The 21721-nt window shown below is 39.3% G+C and overlaps 1 protein-coding gene across 2 annotated transcripts in view; it reads right to left on the minus strand.

Moving 5' to 3' along the window:
• Window positions 1–331: 331 nt before the first annotated feature.
• Window positions 332–21721, minus strand: part of SLC12A4 (solute carrier family 12 member 4) — a 34946-nt gene continuing 13556 nt past the window's right edge. Inside the window, exons 5-25 of one of the 2 annotated variants that reach the window (XR_657437.2) lie at window positions 21202–21256; window positions 20740–20870; window positions 20080–20321; window positions 17986–18200; window positions 16798–16962; window positions 16616–16714; window positions 14426–14483; window positions 12779–12953; window positions 12263–12381; window positions 11662–11760; window positions 11187–11306; window positions 10324–10428; window positions 9103–9271; window positions 7809–8004; window positions 6908–7077; window positions 6596–6727; window positions 6391–6498; window positions 5477–5661; window positions 2638–2771; window positions 1324–1493; window positions 332–596 (exon numbers count right to left, since the gene is read on the minus strand). Coding sequence is in view for 1 of the 2 variants with exons in the window: in XM_009276734.2 (XP_009275009.1) it covers window positions 1402–1493; window positions 2638–2771; window positions 5477–5661; window positions 6391–6498; window positions 6596–6727; window positions 6908–7077; window positions 7809–8004; window positions 9103–9271; window positions 10324–10428; window positions 11187–11306; window positions 11662–11760; window positions 12263–12381; window positions 12779–12953; window positions 14426–14483; window positions 16616–16714; window positions 16798–16962; window positions 17986–18200; window positions 20080–20321; window positions 20740–20870; window positions 21202–21256 (2769 nt within the window). In the remaining variant the exon portion in view is untranslated. Of the gene's footprint in view, window positions 1494–2637; window positions 2772–5476; window positions 5662–6390; window positions 6499–6595; window positions 6728–6907; window positions 7078–7808; window positions 8005–9102; window positions 9272–10323; window positions 10429–11186; window positions 11307–11661; window positions 11761–12262; window positions 12382–12778; window positions 12954–14425; window positions 14484–16615; window positions 16715–16797; window positions 16963–17985; window positions 18201–20079; window positions 20322–20739; window positions 20871–21201; window positions 21257–21721 lie in introns of both variants that reach the window. The other variant, XM_009276734.2, reaches the window with a different exon arrangement.

Here is a 21721-nt window from a genome sequence, read left to right on the forward strand (position 1 = left end):
CGGAAATCTTGAGGGGGTACCAGCTTGTGTGTGTTTCATGGTGTACAGGTACGGAGTTCTACCTGGCTATTGCATATGGTAGAAACTCCAGACCCAGGAGCCTTCACTCACTTAGGCATGCCAGCAGGCTGCTTTAAAGACTAAGCTGGCACCTCCACAGTGCAGTACTTGCGCCCTTCGGGGGAGTGCCGACACCTCTCCACCACCTTCCCCTTGCACAGCGGATCCGCCAGCGCTGACACACTAAAGTCAGATCACAGCGGTTCTGCGCAGGGAAGGACAGATGGGGTTTTCCTAGGTAATTCACCGTAACACACAGAACAGAGAATAGGTTCAAAGTGTATGCAACGTTTTATTGAAAAAATACGAATGTTCTGTACATAAAGTACAACTCAATGGGCTTGATAAAATCTCCAGAGACTTATTGGTTAATATAGGTCTTCTTTTCTTCTTTTTCCTCTAAGGGCATAAAGCATACAATGAAGCAGCAGGTCCCCTGTACTTGTGCAAGTGTAATCCCATCGCTGTGCGTGCAGCATAGCACCTGGCTCTACACACGGGACTCCCAACATGCTCAATGTACTTTGATGGATGGTCTGCAAGAAATTTAAAGCATGGAAGAACTGCACAGGACTGGTCCTTCAATCCACTGATGATTCAAAATTTATTGTGAGATCTCTGTTATCCTAAACAGTCTGCATCTGCGTATCCAATATTTCTGACAAATAAATACAAAAATAAATAGGGATCTGGCCTCACAGAACCTCAAGTCTCGGAAGCAACACAATTTGTAGCAAGCTACATACATAATTTCAACTCTATCAACATAATTTATTTAAATCTCTATCAATAAATTTATTAAAAGTATAAATTCTTATCCAATACTGAGAGTTTAGTTCTGGAAATAAACCCAGAAAGACAAAGCTTTTTCAGTCCTCTCTTACAATTTAGTGTGCTCTTAGAAAACGCTTTATAGCTGAACTTCAGCAGAAACTAGCTGCTATATAATGTAATTCTATCCCCCAAACCTAATATAAAAAGCTTTTAAAATCTTTTTACAGTAACTGGCTTTCATGTCCTAACTTTACATACAGTTACTAAAAATACTGCACATAGCAGTGCTGACTAAAAATAGGTTTAGTGTTAAAACTACATGCACAAATGCTGAAGTACCAAAGCAGAAACTGAATAATGTGGCAGCTTCACAATTAACTTATGTTGCTAACTGGATGGTGTAACAATACTGCAATCCCAAAAGATATGTATGTTGCAAATGGAAAGACAATGAATAGGACTGGATGAGGAGAAAATTAGGCAAAAAACCTTTTTTTCTTCTCCATTTAAAACTGGAATGTCCGTTATCGCCAAGAAGGTAAATGTAGACCAGCCTTAGAAGCTAAATCAGGAGTAAATTGTGATGACTTCTCGGCCACCTCCTCTAACAAGTAATACTCTCTCCAGACCCTCAGTCAAGACTTCAAGAAACTCCATGTCTATTTCGATGAAGTTAAGGACAAAAGAAATATCAAAACCAAAATACACAGTGATTAGCCTCTGCATTGGGTTTATGTGGCAAGGTTTTGCTAGTGGGAAGGCTGCAGAGGCATCCTCTGTGAGACGAGACCCGGGGCTGCCCCCATATTGGACAGAGCCAGTTTCAGCCGGCTCCAAAATGAACCCGCCACTGCCCAAAGCTGAGCCTGTCAGTGATGCTGGTGGCACCAGGTTACACAGTCACACTCCCTCCTAGCTGCTCTCCACGAATACTGAGTGTTTTTCAGTCACAGTGGCTCAGCCTCTCCAGGGAAGGGTGAAGGAATAAGCATCCTCACCCATAACCTCAAGTTTAAAATCTCTCCTGAGCTGTAGTAGCCATGGTTGAAACCCTCTTACGCGAAGAGGAATGTTTTTATCCTTTCTTCGGCCAGCATGCTGTTGTGAAACAGACATTACTACTACTACTATCTAGATTTAGGAGAAAACAATAATTTGGTCCGTGATTTGTGACATATATTTTTTGGCATAGGCCAGTGAAAAGCTTGCTAATTTAATGGTACAAAGCAAGGCTGAAGAGCAGCTGTGGACAGAGAACTGCAGTGCCAACAGGCTCACCAGATCGCAAACCTCAGCTCTGGCCTCGCTCAGAGGCACGGTGCCGGTATCCCTCTAAGTGCCTAAATACTGTGGGTTTGAATTTTAATCTTACCAGAGCATTGCGCTTGGAGCTAAGCTCCCAAATTGTGATGTGTGAGCTGTGCCTGAGATACGCCCTCTCCTTCAGCACTTCCTGTTCACTCGAGTTCAGACACGCCCTGCCCAGAGTGCTGGCTGCTGCAAATGCCTTCTTAAACGTCTGCTACATCCACTATCGAGAATTAAATTAACTAAATTAAATAAATAAATGAAATCAAGTCAGAATTTAGACAAGACTGATTTCAAACCTACAAGGCTTCCAGAGCAGCCAGTGGCAACTTATACTTTAAGCAATTACTACGTAACAGCCACAAGCCAGTACCCTCCCCTCAGTGGACACTTTGTCACGTATTGCAGCTTGACAGCATTTGTGACAAAATGAATTCAAGAGCACAGGTTAGAGAAAGATCTTCTATGTGGACCAGGCCTTGCCTGAAAGGATACAGTTTTCATCACCATCAGTATTCTTTGGAGGACCAGGCATGTTGAGGAGAACAAGTCTGGCATCATGGGATCTATTTACAATAACTTCATTTAGCTTCACTGCTGTGTGCATTCTTCGGACATTAGACTGGTTCCTGTAGAAGAAGCACATTCAGATTTACTGTTAGAAACATGCCTCTGAAAACTGAATTATTAAAAAGGCCCTTAAAAGCATACCTTAAATCTCCTAAATACCTTGTTAAATGTCAACTCAACACACAGTAAACTTTTTCAAACTTAATGATGGAGACACGGAAGAGCTTTCACAGAGTTCTTCAGGTACTGCTACTCCATGGGTTTTAAGATCCCTGGAGTCAAGTCTCCAGTTTATGACGTTATATTGCTCTTCAAGAAGCGTATTTTGTAAAGGTGATTTACAGTCTTGCATAAGAAGTTAAAACGTATTTGCACAAGGGGACATGCTCTTTGACTGCGGACACTTGTGACTGCAGAGCCTTCCCTTCTGGCAGCCCTCTCCAGATCCCCTCACTCCCATGGCAGCACAGACCATGCACCTCTCCGGACTCGGTCCCGGAAAACTCTTTCTCAGAGACCAGTCGGAACCAAGTAGGAGTCTGGCACCATTGTGCTCAGTCCGCACTTCCCATGAGCGCACGTGTCTTTGTGTGTTGAACAGCAGTTGACATCTCCAGAGAAAGCCTGGTTTCCTACAGATTCGTAGGCTGGAACGCAGCCTACAGATGGCTGGATGCATGCCTGCTTATGGGGCTTTCTGGTGTATAATAAGGATTTTAACCTTTCCTTCAGTTGGAAACTAATCAACCTCTCTGCCTGGCTATTTGCAAGAAAAACTTATGACCCAAGTATCTTTAAAATCTCAATCATGCTTTCAAATTTGAGTAGCCACTTGGTTCAAAAGTTATGGGAGAGAAGGGAATAGATGCAGCATGATCTCATAAGCCTCTGCTCCTTAAGAATCCAGGCTAAGAGAGGTAACAGGATTAATTATTCAGAATACATCATCACAAAATAACATGGATTCATGCAGTAACAGAACTGGAAAGTATCCTTTGGGGAGTTTGAGCCGGGGAATGTTTCCTTCCTACAGGAAATCAACCATTATTTTGGTAATGTAAAAGGAAAAACAATACAGAAATAAACTTTTCAGAGGGAGAATATATTTGCAGCTTTGAGGATTTTCCACTTGTTAATATATTAAAATGAAGAAACAAAACAAGTATTAGTAGAAACGAATCAAATATGAATCTGTAGTTTTGTTAATTCAGCTTTACATGTTATGAGTGGAAGTCTTTAGTAACCTTGCTGTTCTTCCAAATATTTAGGTTTGCAAAGAAATATTTTATATATACAGAAAATAGAAGATACAATGGTAAGAATAATGTTTATTATACTAACAACACAATTTACCCACTTCAAATTACCTCTCTGTTATTTCATGTTCTTATTTAATTTACAGCAAGGACATCCTCTGTCTTAACCACGTCAGCTTCAGAAAGCCAGGGACAACACAGAGGCCAGATTATGTTTACAGGAAGCGAGGAAGAAACCAGCACCAGAAACAATATCCTGTTATTAACTACGTATAGTTTTGCAAAAGTAATTGAAAACTAAAGGTTTGGTATTCTCTAAAGTGACATTTAAAATTGGCCTCTCCCCAATGATTTGAAGGTGTAGGCTATAAGAAAGGGTTGGTTTGGTGTCCAGAAACTGCCAGAAATAACACCATAGCAGTGTTGCGGAACGAGAGCTTCTCTAAATGAGTAATGTTTCCCACTTCTTGTGTCATACTCTGCTTAAGAAAACAGGTTCAGACCTGTAATTGTTTTCTATCCTGACTTAGTTCTTGTCAGGACAACTCTTGTAGTTTGGTATGTGCTATTTATAATGATACTTAGCTGAAGTGGCTAATCCTGTTCCCTTTAAAAACATTGCGTCTGACTGCTCAACTGTAACTCCTTTTCATTTCTTCCATAATTATATATAGTTTTCCTGCTTTTAAGTGAGAAAATGAAGTCTTCCCTCTCAACCATCTTAATGTACTTCTAAGTTAAATAACAAACTTACAAGTTTTCCCACTCTCTGAAAGCATGGAAGAGGAAAAAGTACACGTAGTTAACACCAAATTCAGCAGAATTTCTACAGTATATAAACTATATATGATTCATCCTAAACCAGATTTGAATTCTCACTGATTTATTAGGAAGAAAAATCTGGAACGTTGCCAAGTATGCAAAGCTGACTGAGTGAACACTTCGTGTAAGATGTAATACATCAAAGAGGTCACAGGAGATTCACACGTTTTTATATAAAGCCACAAATAGAGCTTTACTTCTAGCCATTCAAGGGGGCACACACGTGGCAATGCTAAGGCTCTCGTTACACGTCAGTGCTCCTTCAACAGCAAGTCTGTCTTAGAGGGTTTTATCACACACATTCTATTCACAGTCATTCATCACCATCTCCACAGCTTCTTCCTTGCTGTGTTAAACATCCGCGCTACACATTAGATAGTGAAATTATCAGTCTGGTTTTTAATTGTGTGTTTTGTTGAGGTATTTGGGAGACAGGAGGAAAGTTATAATAGGATTTAACAGCTCCAATTTAGAATTTGACTATACCAAGTAAGATGTTGAGGGATGTGTGCCACATTTAATTGGTTAGGGAGATTTCTCAGGAGGCTAACTGCTGTGTTTTCAGTAGTCGGGTCTCAATGTTTATTGCGTAAGTCTAAACCAAGGATTAGGAGACAAAAGATAATAAAAGCACAGCACATCTAGAGTTTCAGGAGGTGCAAGCTGTTGACTTGGACAAGACTCACGGCTTAATGCTGATGAGATCTCTAAAGCTTCCCACAGCACTGCCTCGGTTCCGCTTCTCAGCATCACATTTCTCTTTTGTCCAGGTCATCTGGATGTTCTCAGGAACTGGGTCCCCCTCATCTTCTTCGTCTGAGTAGAGGCTCTCCAGACGTGCTATTGAATGTCTGTCCTTTACCAGCTGAGCCTAGAGGGCACATGAATGACAAGGTGAACTCAGAGACTTTATTTTACGTTCTCTGGTTCTGTTTAAGCAATGAAAGACGTTTTGTTCTGTTGTATCCTTTATTTTGTACAATCAATTTAGCATTTAGGACAGCTCTGATACCACGCATCTGCCCTAGCCAATAATCTTGCATACCAAACTGACTTTGAACAGTTTTGATGGGTTTAAGCCGTGCAGAATTTGGACTAACAGAGGCCTGTACCGATAAAAAAAAAAAGACAGTCTAGCTCACATCATGACATGGTCTAAAACAATGGACAAGTCTGACTCAAAATTGACAACGAAATGAAATCTTCAGTAGGAAAACAGGATATACTATAAATTCAGACAAACCCCAGACATCCCATATAAAGCAAAAACAAGGTCAAGAAAGGGTTGAGACTTACCTCCTCCAGTCATCGCGTATCATTTACATCACAAAGGGGAACACACAAATCATTTCTACAGCGTATATACTGCCATCGTTTTCCCCCAAAACAAGTAATTTCTAGCATGGTTTTGCAAGTACAGCCAGGCTGTTCAATGACTACATGCAATTCTGGGAAACAAAAAAGCTACACTAAAAGTATTTCCTTACATCTTTAGAACACAGGAGTTAAATTTAAGCAGCAGCTATATAAAACACTACTAGGAAGGCACTTTGTGTCATCCACCTCAGCAGCCCATAGCAATCAACCACAAATGACATACCTCCCTTTCCCTCTCTGTTTTTGTCAGCCTCATTTGCCTCAGCATCTGAGATCTCTGCTCCATCATAAGAGTTCTCTCATAAGTATATGCTGAGATATCGCTATTGTGCTGCAGAAATAAGAAAAAAATATTGTGCTTGTAATCAAGTCATAACCAAGTACCACCATTTGCACCATAAAGTGAAAAACGGGCTCAAATCCCTTACCATTTCTACCACTTCTACCTCTGCCTCTATTCGGAGTTGATAGAGGAAAGTAGCCAAGTCCTTCTTCATCTGGATGCTGTTATCATCCATCTGAGCTACAGTAAAAATTCGCATTTTGCATTTTCTCCAAACCTGGTGGGGGAACGCAAACTCTCAGTATTTGACTCAATAATATTTTGCTCTGCGAAACACAAACTTATCAATATATCCACTCTTGTTTATCAATACAGGCTCCACTACTGGACCTTGTTTCTTTAAACCAACGCACACAGAGGTAGTTGGGTGACAAACATTCTTTGGCTAGCTCCTTACTTTGTGCTGTTTGAGAAGAAAAGGAAGCAACATCAACATGCCTCCATCATGCACAATCCACCACACGTCAATGTTGCCTTCGTTGTAACGCTCATGGTTGCTGGGGTAGAAAGACACGTTTTTGGGAACCAGCAGAGCCAGATGGGCTGCAGTTGTGCAGCGAACGGTACCTGCCCAAAAGGGGAAGAACAGACGGTTATGTCCAATTCTGCAAGAGTGATCTATGGTTTAAATAAATAAATAAATAAATAAATGAAGTTACTCACTGAGCAAATGTCAGCAAAGCATAAAAGTCATCGCTTACATAAAGAAAAGTACGCGCAGCAAGGCTTGTATAGCCAGGTCGGACCAAATGACAAAGCTGGATTAAAGCAGACTTACAGGAACACAAGCCCTATTTCATGTTTGAAATAAAAGCAGCAATCTTCAAAGCTAAGTATGAGAAGAAAGCATCTGCTCTGTTCTAATTTGACTGTGTGAAGTGACTGGACCACAGGGGAAGGAGAAGGATATAGGCAAGGAGAGTGTTAGCTCCAGTAGTGAAGAGAGATGGATAGGTTAGGACCAGTGAAAAGAGATTATCTAGGAAACAAATTACAGTTTGCCATAAAAATGATATCTATCAAGTCCGTAATTTTTTAACCATTCATTAGACAGATGAATTTTAGGTGCTAAATTAATCTTTGAAGATCTTTCATAGGTCTTTTACCTACAAGAAGTGGCATTTCAAACATAGAGCAGTTTTGTGAGAAATTATCTACTTCACAATCAATACTAGAAAAACAGACTAAAAACCAAAACCAATTTCACAAGGATTCTGTTAAAATCCCCTGGGTGTACCGTATGTGTAATAAACATCTCTGTCGACAATGTTTGATCACACAGAACCTTTAAAGCTCACCTATAAATGTCTTCCATGACCTTGGATCTTCACTTTGTCTCCAGCCGTACGGCCATCCCAAAACCACAGTATTATGTTTCATGCCACCTAGTCCACAGGACTGGATCAAGTGGGCAATTCCTTCTCGAACTTTATTGGCTACAACTACTTGACAAAATCCTTTCACCTTCTCAATGTCCATCATATTCTTAATAGTCTGCAAGACAGAGAAGGAAAAACCTCGCAACCAAAAGGAACTCTTAGTATTTCTCTATCATGTGATTACAGTGTAAATTCCTGGTTCACATGTCCACAGGTAAAACACATTTCAAAGCAAAGTTCTCTGCTCATCCGCTTTCCTTAAAAAACAGAAGAGAAAATACCCACTAATTGTGAATAATACTTGTTTAAAACACACATAGTTCCCTTCCAAACATAATTATTTCTAACAGATTAAGATAAGGGGTTTTTGGGTTGTGCTATAATCTCTTATTCATAGTAGTAGTTAGTGATATCTGTGTTACTATCTCACTTTCCATTTTCTAATCCTAATACACTCACCTTTTTAAACCCAAGATTAACTAACTTTATTCAGATTTTCAGTTTCAGATTTCTATGTAGCATGCTGTGTTATTATATCCAATTTACAAGTATCGGCACCAAACCCCCACACCTATCAAGAGTACCATACCCTGTATTTGTTTAAAAACTAACCGAACTTGGTCAACACATAGGCCTATGAATTAGTTTTCCCTTTATAACAGTTTTCCTTGTATAAAAAGCCTCTGGGGAAGAAAACAGTGATATGTTGACACTATGCAGATGTGAGCAGGGCTATGACATCATGTTTATACAGTGAGGAAGATGAAATGATTTATTAACAAATTTTCAGGACCATCCTTCAATGCTTTTTGTAATAAATTTGTCACCACACTGAAAGTGACATAGCACATTTGCTAAGTTTGTAATAATTGACAGTTATTGAAATGTTTCTTGGTATGTTCAGAAAACTAAATAGTCCTCTTCCCTCCATTAACCAGCACACATAAACTTCCATAGTAATTCTTCCTTATAAACCGAGACAGTTTTATGCAGTAAGGCTGTTTACGCAAGTTGCAAGCATTGATCTTGTTTTATTCCCAAAGCCACGACTGGGAGCTGAAACATGTTTGCCAGCCCTTTACTGAACAGCTGTAGTACTCCTCAGCTAGTCCTGTGTTTCATGGAAGCCTTACTGATACGCTTTTTTCCATGTATGATTATGAAACTTTTACGTTACCCCTTTTTGCTTTAGGAATTTGTTTAAAACACTGACCTGTTCAGCAGCCTGGGCTTCTCCATAAGTTTCCAAGAAATTCCCTTGGATCACTGATCCTATGATAGTCAAACCTTTGCCAGCTTTCAGCTGAGATGCAAATGTTAACAACCTAGGGTATTTTACATGCAAATCTTCATCAAGTTTCAGAAGCACCAGCAACTGAGGCCTGGAGGGAAAAAAAAAAAGGAATGTATTTTTCACTAATGCTTTAACAAAAACACTTCTAAAAAACCTGCCTCTCATCAATTTAATTGTGCTTGAATATTAACTCTGCAACAGTACATTCTTTGTGTATCTCCCACATTAGAGGGGTCTTAATTAATATTTTATTTCTCCTGATTCAAAGCAGATTTGAAGCACTGAGGGAATTCTGCTGCTGCATTGTTTTGACAGTCATAAAACCCGTTCATGTACTTAGCTTAAGAAGCTTGCATTAGTGTTTTATTTACGGGGCTGATTTTCAAGGCTCTTAAGTACTACTAGAGCACACACTGTGTTCATACCGTAAAGGCTGTCCTTCCAGATCTGTCTGGATACTTGTGCCAAACAGTTGGGAAACATGAATATTTTCATCTAAACACAGATCCCACCTGCTTTCTGTCTCTTAAGATATTGCTAAACATCAATTAAGTTATTTTCTCTCTTAAGCTATAGTTGAGCAAGTATAAAAGGATTTATAAAACTCTCTTCTTTGGTAGATTCCTAGTCCTCTGGTTCAGAGCCTAAGAGTTGTGCAATGCATAACTGAGAGGAGGGTTCTTGCCCACTTAATCTGTCTTCAACACACAAAGCCAGAGGGAGAAATGTTGGCCGCTGTTCCAGTTTTTAATCCTAGAATGATAGCAGTGACTTCTTTGTGCCCCCAGGGCAAATTACCATGGGCCTCTGGACCTCTGTACTCGGAGACCTCCGCAGTTTCCCCAAGTTCCACTTCTGAATTCACCAATTCAGAGTTCGATTAAAGATCCAAATGACAAGAAAGGTCTGCCCGTACAGGGCCCACGCAGTAGGGCTTGGGCAGTGACAGGGCAGCTTACTGCACACTCAACACTGTTTTGTTTTGGTTTGGGGTTTGGTTGTTTTTTTTTTTTTTATATTCTGGGCATTTAAATTCATTCACACAGACCAAAAGCATCTTGTTTGGAGTCCAGTGTAATTCCTTGTAATCCTGTACGTAGATAATCGTGACAGCGCATTTTATTAGTCTAAAATGAGTACCTCCAGTTCTTTGTGTGTGGAGGGCCCTCCTCCAGTCTGAGTAAGGCGTATCTTGCTGCGCTGAGTGAAAGACCTCGGATACCATCACCCCATTCCTTCTCCGCACTGTGAAGAACACACAATTTAGCCAACATATGGTTTCATGAGCATTTAATTGCACACTTACAGTCATGCTATAGAGAAATCATTACCTTATAATGAGTTTAATAATGCGATACAGCATGCATCACATGTATATTTATCATTTGAACATGTATGTATGTAATACTTGCCATGTACCACGAGAGAAATGCAAATGTTGCAGTCAAAGCTATACCACACCACCACCATTCTGTGTTTAATTTGTAATCAGCACTCCACTACAAAGAATGCTTCCCAAGCATAAACAAACACCAAGCATTTCAATACCCGATTTGTTAAAGTTAAGTTATACAGCCATACTACAGCCTGACCCCATCAGATATTAACAATCTCGGGCAACCTAACTTGCAGATTCAGCTTTTCAAGGACTGTTCTAGACAGACCTTTGCACCAGATAAATTAGAATAAGATGGCTGCCTTCAGGTGTTTGGGGCCTGAAGTAATTACGTGTGATAGACAACAGAAGGATAGATCCTAACGAGGTTTCCGCTTCTTGTGACTCCCAAGTTTCACCAAACACCTTTAGAGGCTTAACAACAAAGCACTTCAGGAGCTTTTGTTGAGTACTGACACAGTAAAGCAATGAAAAAAATGAACTAATAAGGGAAGCCCTCTAAGTCATATCTCTGGACAGTTCTTTCTCCAAACATGAAGGCTAGAAATAATTCATAAAAAATAGACCCTATCTCCTTCCTACCCTTTTCTATCCAGTTAATACTTACCCTTGGTATTCAATGTACTTGTAAATCATGCCTGCAATAAGCATAGCTACCAAAGCATAATACCAAGATGAAATGAACATCAGTGCCAGGCAAATACTCATGCCTAAAAATGAGAGGGCCCTGAAACAAAAAGCAAAGGTATCAGTGAGTAGTGGGGTAGAAAAGGTTAAGAACAAGTCAATTATTGTCTCGCTCTTTTTTCTTTAAATTGTCTGTTCTGAACTGACAATGAAAGTAAAGCTTCCAATGAATCTCTCCAGTCCCCAGTAGTTTTAGTATCCTGTTGTTGGAATGAAACTCTTATGCCATTAAATATCTGGGTCTGGTCCGCTATGAATATTACATTGATGTACTCTTGTCTAGAACTGATATCCAGAGAAAGAAAAGATGCCCACAACCCTCATGGAGAGAGTTCTTCTAAAACCCACACCGTAGGTTACAGACCAGGCGTTGAGCGTGCTGGCCTTTTGCTTACCAGTGATAGTATTTAAATCGGGGCCGCCAGTTTGGAGTTCTAAGAAGTGTTTGTACTGCACATGCTAGATTAACAAAGAGGTAACACATCAAGAAAAACCTGCAGAAGCAAAAAAAGTGCAAAACCTTTTAGCACACACATTTATAGATTCTGGCATGTATTATAATCACATGAATGATTTACAGTCAAAATACAGCTGCCCTGACACGTGTGACTATCCCTCTGATTTCTACTAGCCTGAACTATCGGTATAAAGTAGTTAGAACAGTTTTTTAACTGGATCAAGTTAGATCTCTCCACACCATCAACGCTATCTTTGTTCTGTGATAAAAATAACATTTTCCCAAACAAAATAACAATATACTAAAAACATGTTTATTCACAGAATACTCCAGAGCAGAAACAAATATATTTATACGTAGAGCCTGAAGTCAGAGAATTCATAGAAATAATAAAAGTGGAACTCAGGCTCCAGTAATTTGCTTTACTGGTTTAAGATATGGTTCTGAAAGACAATCAAATTAGCAAAACTCAGAAGAGTATCGCTTTTTTCTTCGACCCCCCCACCCCCCCCTTAAATAGCACCCACCCTGTTTCTTACATTGAGAGAATTGGAGCCACCATGTCAAGTGAAGCAATAAGGATTCCCAGCTCGGCAATTAATGCTGTTAACAGAAGAGCCCATGTCGGTTCACCATTTGCTTTTCCATGACCAAAAACCTGAAGAAACAGAAACATTAAGCATATCTTCCAAGTATTTCATAAGGTTATAATGAAAAATTACATTTTCAGAAACAACAGTAATTTTCCTACATACATTTTTCTCTAGAGCAAGGAGACAAATTATTCTAACGGCTTTCTGTGATTCACTGAATTAGATATTAGACTGCTTCGTAAAATTACCATATATGTCTATTCAAACTCCTTTAAAAATACTCCTATTTCTAAACAAAAGAAAACAAAGCATTAAAATAAAAAATATTGACCTTCACTTCAATGCTGGCCAAACTAGGGAAAATAAATCTGATTTCCAAGAGCATAAAGTCAAATAGCTGGTTAGTTACTATGTACAGAATGCCTTTTTTTTTTTTTTTTTTTTTTCTTAGGATGTACGAACCCAGAGGAAAGGAATGATGTTGTCCTTTGCTATCGCCTGTGCAGCAACCGGGGCTCCGGTAAGGCTCTGTAAACCTGCTCCGCAGGTAGAGAAGAAGGATCCTATCACAATGACCCACGGCGAGGGCCACGAAAGGGTGCCCACCACTAAGTTCTTGTTCACTGCCTCGCCGTACCTGCAGAGAGGAACAGCAAGACTTTCATATTCAAGGGAGTATTTCGACACTCACACTTCGTTTTCTCGGTCTGTTTTAAGATGTTATTTAAGTATTAAATATATTTTCTTGATTAGGAAATATAGGAAGTAATAAATAATCTGAGTTACTTTTAATACACAGATAGGAAGTGTCTGCAGCCTGATTTCAACAATTCGAAAACTTTCTTTTGATCATATATTATAAAACTCTTATGTTATTGTCACATTATTTTCTACTTTCACCTAGAAAGATGCCGTTCTTAAAAAAAAAAAAGTTTAACGTTTAAAACACCCAACACAATCCAGTATCAGACATCCCTACAGAAGACTTTGGAGGTTTTTTTGGTTGGTTGGTTGGTTTGTTGCTTGTTTGTTTCTTCCCCCAGACAATTATATTCACAAGCACTTCATTGCTTGTCCACTGGAAAGAGTCCATCAATGTGAGGGGAATTTTCAGAAACAGCACTTGTAGACTCTCGCACTGGGAATGCTGTCATTGGGTTTACAGACAGACATGTTTGATAACTAATAATCGGAGGGCAGAGATAACCAAATACCAAGCTTTGTCTAGTTCTGGATGTCTGATTGCGTTTCTATGCAAGAAAATAATCACAAATGCTACGAGGAAATACTTCTTCCTACAAATACCACTATGAGCAATACAACATATACAGATACAGATGTGTGCTATCTGCCTGTCTTTTAAGATTTTTCTTTGGCATAGGTCAGGGAATGTACATTATACTGGTCATTGACTAGTGGTCAGCAAGTGCAAGAAAGATTAGAGCAACTTTGCAAGTTATTTGCTAACATACTGTAGCCTGAAATAATTTCAGCTATTTGACATACACTATTGACATCACCAGTACTTTTACAAAGATCAGTAGTAGCACCTCAGATGGCAATGAAGCCAGAAAACAGTTTGCAAAGAGTAATTTTGCCAAACTCTGTAATTAACAAAGAGGACAGTGAACGAGGAAAAAAATTAAGGTTCATCTGGAGGAGGAAAAAAAGGGAGGGGGGGGGAGACTTCTTGAGGGGGGGGGGGAGACTTCTTGTTGTTTTGTATCTTGCTTCTCTAGAGAAGAAAAAAAAATAGAAATCTACAGTTTACTGTTAGGGATCTGATCTTTGAATGAGCACCCCTGGAAACTGAAAAGTGTACGTCAACACAAGACAAAATATGTTTGGGGCAGGGCGGCGGGGGCAGGAAGGAATTAAGACACAGGATGGGAAATCCGAGGGACCCATGCCACAAAATATCAAACCAAATACAAGAAGATTCCCAAAACATTGTTTACAATTTACATAGAAATATGGTTTAAAAGGCACACAGAAGTAAAAGCCAAAAAAAGAAAAAAAAAAGTGGGTGGGGAGGAGTGAGATGGGAAAGAACACACCTTCCCTGCAAAAAAGAAAAAGACAGGAGAGCATTAAAGCAATGAGACTTACTTATCTCTCAGGACTACACCTTCTATGCAGGCTCCAAATAGTAATACACAACTGAAGTCTTGAGTACAGAGTGCGCTAAGGAAGTAGGATTTATTTAGACATTGCAGATGAAAACAACCATAGAAAGTATTGCGGAAAGTTCAATGTGTGGCTCTGTCCTACGGCATTTGCACTGCAGCATTTCTGTAAGTACATGGTAAAGCTGGTGAGTAAATTAATGTCTCACTGCTCATACATACCTTCTAATGTTAAAGTGACAAAGTTGTTATTGTAAGTTTCAATTTTTAAAAAAGATAGTTTTAAATGTTACGATAAAGTAGGTGACTTCAAAGGAAATATTTTTCTATGTAAACATCAATTTAATCTGCTAGTATAGAACAGAAAGTGATATTAAAATAGCTTTCTTTTCTCTCTCCTCTTGTGTCTGAAGGTATTTTGAACATATAGCAAACCACCTTGCACTTTCTCATTTTGTGGTTTCTGATGGCATTCACATCACCAATAAGTCTTTGAATATTGGGTTTGTTATTAAACTGTACTACTTCTGCAGTAGGGAGTACAAAATACTTCAGGTTTTTTGGATCTGGCATTCCAGTAAAGTTTTTGATCTTGTGATTTAAGTTTACATGAATGGTTAAATCCTAAACTCTACCGCTGAAATGCAATTGTAAAATACGAAGAGTAATAAAAGGGGAAACATTGATCACTCCTAAAAATTATGGTGTAAGCCTTCCACTGGGTGGCGTATTAATATCTAGGTATAAAGTTACCCACCACGAAATAACTTTTGAACTGCAAATATTTTAACACTAGAGCTTGGGGTTACATCTGTGACCTGTTTTAATATTTATTACATTCACAGGAAATGCAGACTTCTTGGTACAGGGTCAGTTCCCAAAGTAACACCTGGAAAAGCCTGCGCTCCTAAGAAGCTGGGACAAGTGAGCTGGGATCCTGATTTACAGCTTGGCAAGGTTTGGCAAAAAACAGGTTCAAAACAGCAGAATTTCCAGGAAAGTCACCATCTCGGCCAGCTGCCCTTTGGGTGGGAATGATTCAGAAAGCTCTTACAAAGAAGTTTTAAAGCCCTTGCTCATATGAATTTCCTTTTGCCTTTTTTTTAATCTCCTGTGTTGATAAATAGTAGTTTAGGATGCCAACAGCTAGCTGAAGCTGAAAGACCTTGGCTTCATCTCTTCTCTAGCAGGAGAGAAGAGATTAAGACAGTCTTTCCTAAGCAAAGCTCCTGTGGTCCTAAGCCCTGAAGAGTTTAACCATACAAAACCTGGCAACTCCAACTGGGACAAAGGCTGTTCCGCCGAACACACACTCAGCACCTAGAAATCTGGTATGAGGATGTTCCTCATATTCTGCAAATTAAGTACTCCAGTCTCAGTGGAAACAGGCAGGAAACGACCAGTCATTCACAGCTACACGGAGCTCACTACTGAGCACAGTGTTTCTAACACTTCCCCGCATGCCAGCTGGGAATCAGGGAACAGCATTAAATCAGATGACTGTGTTAAAAATCAAGGGGAAAAAAGAAAAAAAATACAGCCCTGTAAGCTGATGTAAGATGATCTTGTTTCACTGACTTCAAAATAACTACATAAATTCATTGGTACCAGTGAGCAGCTGACTCTACGCATGAACCTTCCCTCCCTCCCCCCCAAAAAAAACCACTTGAGGAACATCTAGTCTAATTTCTAACTTCAGTTTATCTTGCCATAAAATGTTCAAGAAAGCATATACTACCTTAGTGTCACTCAAAGGCTTTTTTTTTTTTTTGAAGGAACTGAAATTTATGATCTCTCCCCATTTAAAGCCTTCCCTCATCTTAATGGTCCACTGCATCCTAAAAAACATATACCTTGCATCCTAAAAAATATATACCTGTATTCCACCAGCCTGAAAAGCTATTGACCACTGCCTAGCAAAGAAAAGCAACAGAAACACAAAAGAACAAAACAAACAAACAAAAAAAAAAAAAACACAAAAAGGGGGATGGAAACCAACAGGATAATAATTCTGATGCTTTCAGCTCAAGAACTGGTTGGTTTTTTTTCCAGTGACCAACCATACTCACACGGATAATTTAGTCACCTGAAAGCAGTTCCACAAATCACATACACAGTCATTCATCTGAGTCACCTGCAACGTGCCAGGACTCTACTGATTTTAAAAGGATACAGACTAGTGATGTGGTGACAATAGCGAGAATTGTTCCAACGGGAATGGATTTCTGTGCATCTTTGAGGTCCCCTGATCTGTTTGAACCAGCCATGATACCTGAAAATACATTTTGGACATAAGATCAAGGGACAGAAGAAAGCTCAGAGACCCAGGATGCCCTCTTGTCCCAGTATTCTCACCAGTCACTGAAGGGAAGAAGATGCCAACCAGCACCATGAATGAAGTAGCTATATCTGAAAGCACATATAGATGAAGGTTGTTCTTCTGGCCTGCTACATCAACAGATGGGTGATGTGCTTTCTCCAGTATCTCTCCTTTCTCCAAATAATTGCTCCACAAGTTGTCTTCAATGTTATTATCATACCACAGAAAAGAAAAGCATGTTTCAGTTCAAACCTGTTCTCATTATAATGGGTCTACAGCTGAAGATTACAAATGCAATTCATGCAGTTCAGTGATCAACACAAATTAAGACATATACAAGTTACATGAAAGAAAATTTATATTGCATGCTTTCAAGGGAATCTGTAACAAAACCCATAAATATGTATGAATAGCCTACAGAAGTCTAAGCTCTTTTTAATCCTTTAATATTACTAAATGTAACATTGCTTTAACTTCATACCCGTTTTAACCCCCAAAAATACATTGTATATTTTTGATGAACCACCATACCCACACATAGTAGCTCAGAGAATCTAAGCAGCAATATTGACCAGCTTTCTAGATATAAACAGATTTGTTCTTTAGACACTGGAAGAATTACAGAATTATATGGTTGGCATTTGAAATTTCACTAATAAATGCCAAGTCCATTTTAGAAACTAGACTACTGGTTTCTGTGAAAACGGGAACCTTAGGCACTCAGCACCTGCACAAAGCAACTGTTCTCTGGAGCTCATTTCAATAATGAACACTTTTCAATGATATTATATTCAGGAGCAGGCAAAGAAATAGGTACGCTATTTTTATACAAGTACTCTTATCTTTCAGGTCATAATCTAAACCTGTCTAAAATGGAGAGTCATCGCTACACAGAGTTCTGAAAAATTTTAACAACTTACTCATGTTAGCATAGCTCATAATTATAGCTGACTTTCTGCTGAAATTATGAGATGTACAAGGCAAATTTAATCAATTTTACAGCAGACAAGTACTGTATCAGGACAAAAGTGCCATCTACTCTTTTTTAAAGATTATAAAACTTGGTTTTCTTTATCAAAGATAATTTTCTTCACTGTAATTACATTTCTTCAGTCCCTCTTTCTTAACCAGCAGGGAACAGTTCAACCCATTTCAACTGCTCAGCATGCCTCCTCTTTAATGGAAAAAAAATATTCTATCATACAAAAAATATTCTATCATACCTTTTAAAATGCCACTAGCAGCTCCTGGAATCCCTGCTATCTCAGAGACATTGTTCATTAGGAAATATTCATCACAGTTCTCGGTGGTTAAGTTTGTACTGTGGCAGAAGAGCTGCCAAAGCTTAGAGGGCACAGTAATGTTATCCTTAACTATGGTTTTGGCACAAACATCAAACTGATCTCTTGACAAAGTCCTGTTGCCCAACATGCAAATCCTGGAAGGGAAACATGAAAACCAGTGTTATTATATGGTACCGGGAAAATGAAATCCGCCCTTCCCCATTAATTCTTCTTTCATATCATGGAAACTTCAAGTGGCTCTAGTCTGCTACATCATTTCTCAGCTTCAAAAAGATGGTGGTAGCAGGACAAAGACTGCGTATCTGTTTCCTTTAAGGGTGAGAAGTATAAAGCTACTTTTCCAACAAATTTGGGAGAGGTATAAAAAGCTACATCAGTGTGATTTATTGAATTTGGTAAAATTACCTTAAACAATGAAAGGGAAAGATTAGGCCACATTTTTTTTTTTCAGTTAAACAGAACTACTGGAGTGGAAGAAATCTGAAGAATACTAGCATTCAAATGACTAGGTATTTAGAACATCTAAAGATATTTGGAATCGCATTATCCCAGCTCCTGTATAGTAGGACTCAAATCACTCCTGACTTTTTAGCTTCAGAATCAGGAACATACATTTCAATCACAATAAGCAAAGGTTCTTCTTGTCAGAAGATACTATGTGTAATTGCTAAAAATCCTCCAGTGCCTGTTGTGTTTCACCTAACCACAAATATAGTTTATTCCAGCAGTGAAAAATTTTAATCCACTTCTCCAAAGATGGTTCCACAAGACATGGTGATATAACATAGCAGCTTGCTGCCACTAAAAGTTCATTCAGCTTCTCTTCCCAGTGCCAGAAAACACCCACAAAAAACAAAAGTTTCTTCCATTTTAGTAAGTTTAATTGTTTCACAGGTCTTATCAATCACTAAAGCCAGGAAAACGGAAGAGACAGGGCCATTTTTGTAGGGTTTGCAGGCCTGTGAACTGCAACTTCAGAGAAGCCTTCTCCTCCAGAATTAAAAATAAATCAGCAAAAGAAAAAGGAATACAGCCCAAGGAAGAAAGATAGGGAGAACATTCCAGAACAATCCAAGAGATAATGAGGGGGAGGTAGAGACATTGTTTTATTTTTACTGCTGTAAACCTGCCACTGTTGTAAAACATTATAATCATTGGGCCCTAAACATCTAAAGGGAGCACTTGAGGGTTGCAAGTACTTAGTTATGGTCGCAACATTTTAAGATGTGAATAATTATGCAGACTCAACTCCTCTATTTCCATTCCATTCATCTCCTGTCAGCAGTATCAGGAAATACTGTTTGCATTTCTGGTAAAACACATGTATCCACATTATTGCTGCTCCAGCTCTGAGTTTAAGAAACCGTATTATTGTTTAACTGCCAACGGGCCAAGGAGCACGTGTTGTGTTCAGAGCAGGGCTACTCATACGGCAGATTAATCTGCTTTCAGACCAAGGGGAAGTTTTGCTGGAGCCTCAGCATGGCCCCACCACCGCACCTCCCACATTCCGGAGAGATGCCCTATTTCTCAGCAAGCAGCTGCATCACACCACCACAGTTTCCAACCACGAAGGCAGCACATCACGTCTGACTGGCCTGGGGAAAATGGACCTGCCAAAATGCTTCCTACTAACTGCCATAAATAACCCAGCAAAATTCTTGCTAAAATTTAACTCGACAGCCGTAGGCTAAGATAGTGGATTGTCTTTGCACGAAGCAGAGAAATGTCAGCCTCCACCAATCTGTATACTCACCACAAAACTTCATTCTACCGAAACAGTTAAAGAACGTAATAATGCACTCATTTTAGCCTAAGAAACTTCTATTCCACGAGCTCTGCATGCGGAAGACTATCACTGTCACTATATACAGCTAAAAAAAAATCTGAAGTACTTCACAAAAAAGATAGCTTTGACAAATGTATCAGGCACAAGCTTTAACTAACTTCCACTGAACCCCACCTTCCAGACCTGTAGGCAAAGCTATACCCCCATCCAGAAACACTACTCACGGAAATTCAGGTGGATCAAAGATGGACTTGATAGCTCCAGCATAAATGGACAGTATGGATATTACTACACAGGCCAAGAAGAGGGAAGCAAATTTGTTAACATATTTCACGCCTACGAAGACCACCACCGCCATTAGGATGAGGAATACAGTTCCGTACACCCTCATGTTGTTTAGCATAGCACTGGATGCATCATGGGCACCGGATGAATGAAAAATTGCTGCTTGTGGCACAATATACGTCTGAAACAAGAAGAAAGCAAGCTGAAGGAACACAGGGACAGAACTCTATCGTAAATGTAAATCACACTCCAATTTGCAACATGCTCTTCACCAGGAATCTTCAGTTTGTAGGAAAAGTCAAGAGAGAATGGCCCATTCCATTTCAGTAGTACAACTGAGCCAACTTTATCAATGATGAGCATGTGTCTTTGATTAAGTCATACTTCCATCTATGTTTTCAGGAGAGCTTCCATTCTGGATACCCAGAGAGTGTGCAACTTCCAAAGGGAAGCACTAAGCGGTACAGAATTGGACACCGAGAAACTGGAGACCTTTTGGTCTCTACCTGTAAATGTGTATGCGAATACGGGACAAGAATACTGCGGTATTTTCTATATGCTATTTGTCTTAAAAGCAGGACTACTCTGGTACTACTCACCAATAAAATCTCAATAGCACCAAGGATATACATTGCTCCTGCAAATGTTGTTCCCAAATAAAAGCACAGCCCTACAGCTCCACCAAACTCTGGGCCTAATGACCTGGATATCATGAAATAGGAGCCACCAGCTATGAAACAAGAAAATGAGAGCAATATTATCATTTATTGTTAAAAATTGTAAAATATTCACAACAAGAATACAACAAAATTATACACTGCACATCTGCTTTTTTGGGGGTTCAGTTGAAGTATCTTTTTGTTAGTTCAGGGGTAACTAAAAACCAAATAAATTAATCTTTAGCCTAAATTGATACTAAGAAGAAGTACTAGATATTAATTCAGGCTTTGTATCCTGGCGTAAGCAAATTTCTCTAGAATAAAACCATGTTAACAGCTTATAGCAACTTTTTTTTTTTTTTTTTTTTAAAAAACAAAGAGAAGTTTGCTAACTACACTTACCTGGAACAACACCATTTGTGGCAATAGCACTCATTGATATGGTTGTCAGCATAGTCTGGGGAAAACAAGGAAAAGGAAGCAATTGAGTCAACATTTTTTAAAACATAACTTCTTTCTTGATAGAGCAAAGCTGCCACTGCATATAGGATACAATATTTCTATTTATTCTGCCCTGACAGGTCATTATCTGAAAGAAAACAAGGGTAGCAGGAATTTAATCATCAAGCTGTTGAGACTTCTGCTTGAGAGATGACCACTGCTTTATCAAGTCAAATAATGGGTGTCTGCAGACAAAGCAAGATAAAAGAAGGCAGGTGTCCCTCCGTCTGCAGAGCTGAAATTCCAACAAAGGCTAGTCCAGCAAAGCAGGCAGTCACAACCTGGGACAGGCGCAGAAAACAGCTGTTTGCTGAACAAACACCATTTTTAAGACTACATCTACACTAGATACAGTTTGCCAGTTCAGAAACACTAGCAAAAAAAAAGGGGGGGGGGGGGGCACGGGGGGGGGCAGGGACGC

Source organism: Aptenodytes forsteri, unplaced genomic scaffold (genome assembly GCF_000699145.1).
Source record: "Aptenodytes forsteri isolate BGI_AS27 unplaced genomic scaffold, ASM69914v1 Scaffold33, whole genome shotgun sequence".
In the NCBI taxonomy this organism is placed as follows: Eukaryota; Metazoa; Chordata; class Aves; order Sphenisciformes; family Spheniscidae; genus Aptenodytes; species Aptenodytes forsteri.